This window comes from Urocitellus parryii, chromosome 4, assembly GCF_045843805.1.
Source record: "Urocitellus parryii isolate mUroPar1 chromosome 4, mUroPar1.hap1, whole genome shotgun sequence".
NCBI classification, from domain to species: Eukaryota; Metazoa; Chordata; class Mammalia; order Rodentia; family Sciuridae; genus Urocitellus; species Urocitellus parryii.
The window spans coordinates 183547716-183558160 of NC_135534.1; the positions used below are offsets into that span (position 1 = coordinate 183547716).

General features: G+C 36.9%; 1 protein-coding gene across 1 annotated transcript; it reads left to right on the forward strand.

Annotated features, from left to right (window-relative positions):
- Positions 1 to 571: 571 nt before the first annotated feature.
- LOC113175765 (uncharacterized) lies at positions 572 to 2716 on the forward strand. Its single transcript, XM_026380107.2, has one exon. The coding sequence runs from the start codon at positions 572 to 574 to the stop codon at positions 2714 to 2716; it is 2145 nt and encodes a 714-aa protein (XP_026235892.2).
- Positions 2717 to 10445: the final 7729 nt, after the last annotated feature.

Genomic DNA, 10445 nt, shown 5'->3' on the forward strand with positions numbered 1-10445 from the left:
ATTTATTTAACACATTCTCTACTTATGAATATTTAGGATGTTTTTAGTTGTTATTATATATGTATATATACATATATACTTGTAAATATGTATATATACACACATATATATGTATATATACATATATACTTGTAAATATGTATATATACACACATATATATGTATATATACACATATACAATTGTAATATACTACAAATAAACAACATATATGCTGATTAGTTTATCTACATTAAATCTATAGAATTAGAAATTCTAAGTGAAGGATGTGATAATTAAAGTTTAATGCTTATTTCCAATTTGCTTTCAGAGTTTAAACACTAATTTGGGAAAGAAAATTCATCGTGCCTGTATCCTCATTGCCTTATCTACATTAGGCTTTATATGCACATTATTATTAATTTGATAAGTAGTTTGTCTTGACTTTATTCTGGCATTAATTCCATGGAGGTAGGGCATATTATTAAAATGTGCACGGAGTGCTTTTAATACATGTTTTTCATGACAGAAGTGGAATGTACTCGAAGCAATTTTTCTAACATTCAGTTTTGAAATATAGTATGTTTGGGGCAATGTCAGTAGATCTCTCATCTGACTGTGGCTGTCCTAACTGTTTGGAGGGTACTCAGAGTGAGTCTGATTCTAATTCCTCTTCCAAGAAGAGAGATAATGGCTCTTTATATTCAAAATCAAGGAAGCAATCCATGCCTTCTTTCAACATGCAATGCTCTCCCACTCAGTGTGGTTCATCTGGACTGGAGAGTGATAACAAAAAAGACTCAAGGTTTCTTCCCTCAGAGCAAGAAAACACTGAGGAGTTTTCTAAGAAAAAGTCTCTCAGTATGAGCCCTGCAGATATCAGCGCAAAAATTGGACCGCTGAAAGAGCTGACTATCCAAGAGTTACTGAGGGAGTTTGGGGATAGTAGGAAGTTGGAATCAAACTCCACCTCTCTGGGCCACTTTAGAGATCAGGTGGTTATGAAGTTCAGAAGAGCTCTGTATTATTCTGGAATCTGGGTGGCACAGGTCCGAGGTCACAAATATGAAAAGCACTTTTCAGCTAATTATTTCAATAGAAATCCTGATAGCCTCCATCGGCTGATTCCCTGGCTGAAACGGGAACTCACAGCTGTTTATGGAGATTATGGCTACACAGTGAAGAACATTCTAGCCTCCATCCTCCATCACTTGAAAAAATATGATTTGGACAGCGAGTCCTTCATTCATCTTCTGGAACCTTATCTCCAACAACATACCCACCACTTCCTGCATGAGTTTATCAGTTTTGTTCAGTCACCTTACAACATGGAGACCTATGACCAGCGAGCCATCTATCATTGTCCTTCCATATCGACAGAAAATTGGGTGAAAAAGAAACCCTTTAGTTCAGCTCCTATTTTTCCCTTGACTGAGAATCGGGCTCTAATGAAATCTCAGCCTGATACAAAGCAACCTAAAAACACCCAGAATCAATTGAATGAGGAGAGAGCTCAGTCCGACTTGAAACAGTTTCCAAGTGGTAACTCTTCCTTGAAAAGTTTTAAAATTCCACAAGTGCATCATGAAACAGCAAACAAAATCCCTGCTGGGACCAAAGACAAACCAGAGTCAGGCAATCACAAAGGCATAATTTCTACTAATAATATGCTCCTGAATTGGGCTACTCCCAAAGAAAGAGATCCAGGCATAGTGACTTGCCAAAAAAAGACTCAAGAGAAAAAGACAGGGATAAAATTATTTCCTGGTTATGTCCAGGATCCAAAGAGTGAAAGAACTGCATGTACCGTCAGTAGTCCAGCCATTTCTAATCAGGTGCAGTCATGGAAATACAACCTAAGAGAAGGAAGGGTTTTGAGCCTTGGCCAACAGAAAATAATTCATAAAAAGGAAGTAGAAAAAAATAAATACTCAGATTCTTCACCAAAGATTTTTCAGAGTTTGCCCAGAGAAAGATCCTTGATGAATGGCAAACCCAGAAAGAGAGACCCCTCTTGGAGTGGCATCTCAGAAAATAACCTGTCTCCTAAAAGGGATGGTAGAAAGCCAAGTTCATTCAGAAAAAAGAAAGTAAGGTGCAAAAAATCCTCTTCTTTTGTAGAAGTTGGTTCACATTCCAGTAGAAGACTGGAAAGACGTTCAAGGTCCAGTACTCACAGATCCAAATCGTGGTGTGTTGGACATAGAAAGAGATCTATAAGCAGAGAATCAAGTATCTCTCTGGGAGGAAGTCACAGTAGTGAACCTGTCACCCGGAATACGTGCTGTGAATCCTCAAAAGAAAGAAATACACAAGGTAGCAAATCACACTATGAGAGAATATCTTTGACCCCAGTCCAATATGCAAAGCTTTCTTCAACTGCTGGGAAAAGACCCAATTGTCCTTATAAAGATGAAGGTGCTTCCCCAACTAGAAGTCACTATAACTGTTCCACATGCCTAGACACTGAGAAACATAGATCCCCAAGTAAACAGGAGATGAAGTGCAAAACAACTTTTCCAAGAGATAGAAGAACCAAAGCAGTTAGGCACAGAAAAAACAAGTGCCCGCATAGAGATAAACAGATCCCAGAGAAAGTCAGTGATGCACTGGGGGATCTGGATGACATAAAGCAAGTGAGCTGTCTCTCTGAATGTGCACCTGCCTGCCAGAGGCAAATCCCCAAAAACCAGAAGTCAAGTCTTCTGAAAGGTCTTGGATCGTCAAGCCAAGAATGAACACAAAAGAGACACAGTATCAGAAATACCCAGTCTGAATTTTGTTGAAAGGCAAATCAGTCTACTTAGCTAGTCCCTGAGGATCTTTGAAAGTCTGAATAAAATCTGAAATCATCACTAAAAATATTTATTCCATCCTTTGTTAACTGGAACTAACAGCCTGATGACTGAATTCAAACTTCCTTTTGGAGATAAGTGTGTATTATTAAATTGTTCGTGTATGTAAATATTATTTGTCTCCCTTTCTTAAGTGAATAGGATTCTTAAAATATGTGACTTATTGTTTAGTTTCTAGATTTCACTATGAAGATTTCCCAAGTTTCCAAACACCATAAACACTATCCCAACCGTGAGAATATAAGTTACTTAACACAAGTCATGTGTATTAAATATGCTACTAAACACAAGTGTTATTTTTAAAGATAATATATATTGAGATCCATTAGGCTTCAGACCTAATGTATTTTCAGTCCCTGGAAAATAAGACAAGGTCATTGTCTTAAGATATAATCATTGGGATTTCTCAGGTGAGCTGTGAGAATAGATGTAAAAAAAGCAGCAGAAAATGAACTACCATGGGATTTTGGACACAGTCTTCCCTATCTTCTTCCTAGAAAACTACATCCCCACATGTCCCGGCATGGATTCCTTCCCTTGAAGCTGTCATGGTTTTAGAAACCCCCGATTCTGCATCCCCAGTAGCCTGGTCCAGTGATGGTGACTGCACCGAAGCTAGCTTATCCTAGTATTCTGCCCCTCTGGTCATACAATGATGAGTCAGTCAGTGCTGGCCAACTTAGAGTACTTCCCTGAGATTGTTCAAACTGGTTCAGAGAAAAAGAGTTCTTCCATCTTCACGGTAGTGGATGATGAAAGCTTTAGGGTTTCGGTGCTCTTAGGAGCTCTATTTCTCAATTTGTAAAGAAGTTTAAGGTAAAAGGAGAGAAGGCTAACAGAGAAAAGTAAGATGAGGCATAAGGAGAGTCTTGGAAACAGATCTGGATCCTCTTAACGTGTCATCCTGTCCTTCATGTGGTTTTATGATTTTAACCCTTCCCTAAGCTTTGTGGGCCAACACATTTCTTCTATGCCTCCCTTAATCAGGACTTTCAAGTCACTTGTCATCAAGCAACTCCTGGGAAGCACCATGATAGAAGTCTATGAGAAAATAGACAGGAAGCAACCAATCTCTTGGGGAAATTTATGAAGATTTTTTTTGTATAATCTTAAAGAGTGAGTAGGAGTTTGCTAGGTGAGTTTGTTGGCAAGAGCTGCCAAAAACAAACAAAAAAACAAATAAATTAAAATTAAAATTTAAAAAAGAGTGACTTGTAGGGAAATAAAAGACAAATTTTCTAGAAATTTCCTCCTAGTGTAGCTGGGAAATCCTGAGAGTTACACTAAGAAGGGAGGCTGATGCCAAATTGTAAACAGGAACAAAAATCAGCCTATTTAAAGTCCACAGCAGTCACCAAACACTTAACAAGTAGCATAGGACTCAAAAATGAAATGATTTTTAGAGTATTTTAAAAATAATCAAGATATATTCCTGTAACAAATATATAAATTTGTTACAGTGCATTCAGTTGTAAACATTGCCATAGTTTCATTAATGCATGTTTTGATCAAGTTAGGTAAGCAGTCTAAACCATTCATGGTGAAGATTCATGAGAATATATGCAAAGTCCTGAAATTAGGAATAGGAAATCATTTATAGTAGTTCAAAACAGCAGCAGCTCATTTAACTTATTGTAGTAAAAAGTGTACTTATATGCCAACAACATTAGACTGAATTCAAAGATATAGAGAATTTCTGTAGTTAGGGAAAATCGAAGTTGACATCTAAATGTTTTCGATTAGATAACTGAATGTTCCCTAGCAAGGGATATTTCTCATGAATGATTTGGAGAGCAAATCTGGCTCCATTTAAGGGGAAACTTGTGAGGAGGTGATTTCTGCTTAATCAAAGAAAGCTTGTCCTGTCTCACACAAAAGTAGTTCAGAGCAGGCATATGGTAGAGCAAGAGGCCAGGGAGAAAAGGAACTCTCATTCTTGGAAGTGTTTATGCTTGGCAGAACCCTAGTGGTGAAGGAGAACTGACTATATGTTGTCTAAATTCCCAATTAACTCAAAGATTCCACTAGAGTCCCATGAATTTACTAATAAACCAAAAATAACATACTCTCAAACAAAGCAACAACTTCCTTGGATGGAAGAACAACTAACTAAATAAAACACTTAATGGTAACATGGTAACAATAACTAATAACAAAAGTTCATTATTTGTGATTTTCTACCATACAAGCTCTGAGGTATTACTTTAATATGCATTTATAATGAAAGCTCATAAAAAAATTGTTGTTCTTGTAGTCTCATTGAAACTCAGATAGTCCCAACTCAAGAGTCAATGATCTTAAACCACAATTGGACACTACCTACTTTTTGCTTGTTGTATTTTTCCTTTATCTATACCCACACCCTGTTGTAAACACATTAATAAATACTATGTCATTTTACTTTTACCACAAGTGAACAAGGTTATTTTAATTATGCTGTGTTTTCAATGAAGAAAATGAGAGACTAAGTCATAACAACAGTTGAAAGCCAAACTGTAGGTCTAACTGCACACGCTTTGCATTTTTATAGCTTATTATGGTTGACTGAGCTTTTCAAATCTAATTCAGTAATCCTTACAACCCTTAGTCACCTAGTCTTCTTTGCTACTGAGTACTTTCCATTCAAAATCCAGGGAGCTAACATAACCATGAATGGAAAGGTGCTAAGGGGTCACTTCTATGTATTTATGAGAATAAAAACCAATTCCTCATTCCCAAGTTCACCCTGAATTGTACTTTGGGTGCTAATGGAGTTCATCTCATCCAGTTGGGAGGAGGGAGGTGTCTGATTTTCAATACACATGCTTCAGTTCACACAGTGTCTTCTGTGGTGTGTGGGTTAGTGAAATCCTTTGAGGTCCAGGGCCAGTTTTTATCTCTGTCCTCAACACTCCAGTGCTCTTTGGACTGATGGTCCTTGAGGTACATCTCATTTATCTTACAAGCAGGTAAGGGGAAATGAAATGTCTGAAGATACTTGAGAGTCATCATCTTCTGTCTTTCTGCCATGCACAGTTTTGCTAATGTATAATACAGCCACTGCATACAGAAGGCCTTCAATCTGTCCTCACCAAAATCTTTAGAGTAGCCTCCTATTTGGCTTCCCTGACCCCAGGCTTTCTCTTTCCAGATAATCACAACCACCCTGCTACTGACATTCTGAAATATAAATTTACTCATGTATTTTCCCTGCCTAAAATTCCCCACTGGTTTCCTAATTCACAGAGGTTAAAATCTAAATGATTTTGTCTTGCATGTGAAGACCCTCTAGCCTCAACCCATTATTCCTCTCTCCATTAGTCCTGAACACAAACCACACAAACACAGATATGAATGCCACATGCAGAACATACACATATCTTAATATCTATATACATTTTCTCTTTCCAATAGAGCAGAATTTTTCTATCTTAGATAAATACATTCCTCTCACAACACTTGCTTCAGTATCTTCCATGGGATAGTTGTTCAATAAACATATTTCCTCTAATTGTTCTGATATTATTGAACTGCATGCTTGGATAAGTTCTCTGCTGTTCAGTTTTCATTCAATCTTTGAACCACTAATCTCATTCTCTGTGAACAATGCCCTTGCCTCACATCTGAGCCCTATCTCACACTTACTTCTCCATGCCAGTGGTTATGACCGGATTCACCCTTCACACTCACCTAGACTTCTTTATCACATTATTGGGGTCTAGGTGGATTTCAAATTGTTGACTGACCTGTAATATAATTTGGATTTGGAAAAACTCTTCTAGAGGACCTCTAGATTTCTAATATTTTATGAACCTTTGCTTTTAAATTTAGCTCTACTAGTGAGCTACTGGGAGTATTGTTCAATTAAGTAATAAATTTTGTCACACAATTCCAAAGTAAAATTATAAAGCATTGTTTTGGAAATGCTATCCTGTGCTGTTTTATCTCATTGACATATAGCTTATTGATTAATTATAAAGTATCAACACAGGTAACTTCAATAGCTTCAGTAATATTCTAATTATAAAGTTGCTTAGTTGGTTGACAGTTTTTATATTAAACGTTACAATAAATGTGATGTAAATATTTTTATATATCAAATATCATACAAAAACATTTTGAAATAGTAAGTATAAACATAGAATCTTCATATTTATCAGGGACTCAGAAGAGTAAGATAATAAATACAGAAACTGAATGTTAGAACAAGCAAGGAACAGATGCAGTAGCCTACTTGCAGATGCAAGGTGGTGATCAATCACTCCCTTGCTTATTAACTCTTTACTGTTTCCCAATCTCTATTGTAACAGGTCCTTTGCTTTTTTTCCTCTTTTTTTTCTCCAACCAGAATGTCAATTCTTCCATCAAGCCAGACCATGGCCTATCTCCATATCTACTTTTTACATTCAGAAGTTCCTAGGTCCACTCTTATAGAACGCTTACTTTCTAGAATCCATTCAAGCGAGATCTTCTCTTTGAAGGTGCGCTTAATATTTTCCCAACTGTCAAGGTATTACAAATGAACAATCACTTTCTTTGTGTCCGCAGGCCTCCACTGTTATGCCAACACTACCTCTACTGCCATTTTCATGTTGTTCCTGAACCCACTCTCCTCTCACCCCTCCTTCTAAAATGAGCCTAAGACAAGGACTAGGCTGGTACATAGTAAGTGCTTAGTGAATGCTGAATAGATAAGTTGAATGATTAAGTATACAGAACAAAGTCTTAGATGCGAATTGAGTAGGATCAGTGACTGTAAGAGCCATCAAGAGTAACTGTTTCAAGTTAGGCTGTGGCCTTGAATATCCAATGTGATCCATTCCAAACACTCTTCTTTTTGGGAACCTAAAACTAATTCCACTATACCCAGGCAAGAAAAAGCCCAAGGAGACTCTAAATGAGGCCCTTAGACAGTAATAACTCAAAGGTTAATATGAGTCTCCTTATACTATGTCAAAGGGCAGTTTGCTACTTGATAGAAATCCAGAATCACAGGTCTCAACCCAAATAAGAATATGCATTTTAATATCATCCCCCAGTGATTATATGCATATTATTTTGATTATATGCATTATTATTTTTTGAACCACTTGTGGGACTAAACTCCAGTCAGAAATTATGATTTTATTCCATTTGTTTATTTAATTTTTGTGGTGCTGAGTCCTGATGTATTCTTACACTGAGCTATATCCCTAGCCCTCAAAATTGTAAAATGTAAGTCTACTATTATGTGGTAGTCAATAATGGTGACTATTATAAATAATATTTTGGGTCAAATAATTTATTTTGACAGTAATAGCATAAACAGAATCTAATTAATGAATTTAAGTAATTATTCCTCATTTATAACCATTTGAATGAGCTGTTCTTTAAAAAATACATTTTTCCATAAACTATTTATAAATTTTACATTACATGTATAAAAATGGAATACATATGCATATGGCACTATTAATGAATCATACATGAATGCTCACAAGGCAAACTGGCTTTGTAGAATGTGTTGTGAAGTCCATTAGTATTTTTGAAAGCATTTAGGTGAGCAAAATCACATTATGGCTAAAAGCAGAGTCCAAGGATAAGCTGCCTGGATTTGAATGCTCACTCTTTGCTTTAACTGTATGACCTTGGCCAAGTTATGTAAAATTTCCATTTCCTAATCTATAAATGTGTTTAATAATACCTAATCTAAAGGATTACTATGAGAGGACAGTATATATAAAAAGCTTAAAATAATGCCTGTCACATGGTTACAGATAACTAGATGTAGAGAGACAGCATATGGGAAAATACAGGTGGGTCCAGAAAATGAGAACTAGCCCACCATGAAAACTGAAGAGTGTATTATTCAGTGTTCTCCAGAGAAACAGAGCCTATATACATGAGAGTTATTATCGGAATTGGTTTATGAGATGAGAGAAGCTGAGACATTCCATGTTTTACTGTCTGCAAGCTAGAGACCCGGAAAAGTAGTCATATAGTTCAGTTCAAATGCAAAGTTCTGAGAATAAGACAAGAGATGCTGTAACTCCTAGTCCCAGGCCAACAATCAGAGATTGAGAATGGAGACTGGTTGAGATCCCAAAGTCCAAAGCCAGAGACCCAGAAACTTCATGTCCAAGAGATGATGGATGTCCTAGCTCAAAGAGAGGAAAGAATTCACCTTTCCAGTACCTTTTGTTGTGTTCCAGTCCTCAACAGATTCAGTGATGCTTGCCCACATTTGTGAGGTGGACCTTCTTTATTCATTCTGTGCAAATGTTAATTTCTTCCAGAAACATCCTCACACCCACATCCAGAAATAATATTTCAGCAGCTATCTGGGCAGTCTCTCTCAAGTTGATATGTAAAATTTTCCATCACAAAGCAGCAGAGAACAATAGAGAGCAAAGGTGCAGTTGTGCTGTGATTAGGATGATTTGGGGCTTAGAGAATGGACAATTGAGAAGTAGAAGACATGCAGGAGGGTCAAGCTACCTTAAAAGAAATAGAAGCAGAGAAAAGGAAAAAAAAAAAAAAAACACCAATTACTGTGTAGATGCAATGTGCCAGGAACAGTGAAAGAAGCCTTTAAATAGATTAGCTGATTTAAATACTCAACCGTGTAACAAGACCTAAGCAGTTAAATACATTTGAAAATGTAGAAACTGGGATGCAGAGAAACTGAATTGAGATTTAAGGTGTCAGAGCTTGACCTAAACACAGATTTTTCAATCCTATACTTTGCACTTACCTAATTAAATGTATTTTTTTTAAAAAACTAGCCAGTTGAAATAGGCTAATCCTTTTCAATATGACCTAATATTGAATAGATGATGGTGGTGATGATGACCATGAGGGCAACAATGATGGCTGACATGGGTGCAGAGCTTATTGTGGTCCAAGCAGTATTCTACGTGTAGTGCCCGTTTTCTCTTTTAAATCTTACCAGGGACTCTGTAGGGTGGGTGGATTATTATATGATCTCTAGTCTCCAGATGAAGGAACATAAGCACAGAGGACTTAAAGGAATTTGCCCAAGATCATATGGGAAGTGATGATAGAGCTGGGCTCTGACCCAAAACAGTATAGTCAATGCCCATGGTCTTTGTCATCACACTGTGCTATTTCCATGTTAAACAGCAGCAAAATATTGGCAGATGTGCAGTTTATTCATGTTTTTGAACACCTATTTTTTTTAAAGTACATGTTCCTATATTTAATTCTTATCACCATGTGAGGCTTTAGAAATTTGGGGAAGAAAAATGATCGTATGAATGGAGGAAATAGATGGTTGTAAGAATAGCCATGCTACCATTAAATTATAATTCAGGAGAAATGAAGCTCTGGATTAGGAGTCAGCAAACTTTTTCTATAAAGAAGCTAATATAATTTTAGGCTTTATGGGAATACAATCTGTTATGGTTTGGACCTGTGATGTTCCCTAAAGGATCATGTGTTAAAGGCTTCACCCCAGTGCAGCAATGTTCAAAGGTGGGGCTTTGGGGAAATGACTGGATCTGGAGGAATCTGACCTTATCAGTGGATTAATCCATTGAGGGATTAATAATTTGATGGCACTAGAAGGTCTTGGAAACTGTAGGAGGGCCTCAGTGGAAGTGGGCCACTGGGCGTAAGCCCTGGAAGAGGGCAC

Bases quoted from the DNA above. Each gene is read 5' to 3' on its own strand.
- LOC113175765 (XM_026380107.2), top strand. From the start codon at position 572: ATGTCAGTAGATCTCTCATCTGACTGTGGCTGTCCTAACTGTTTGGAG.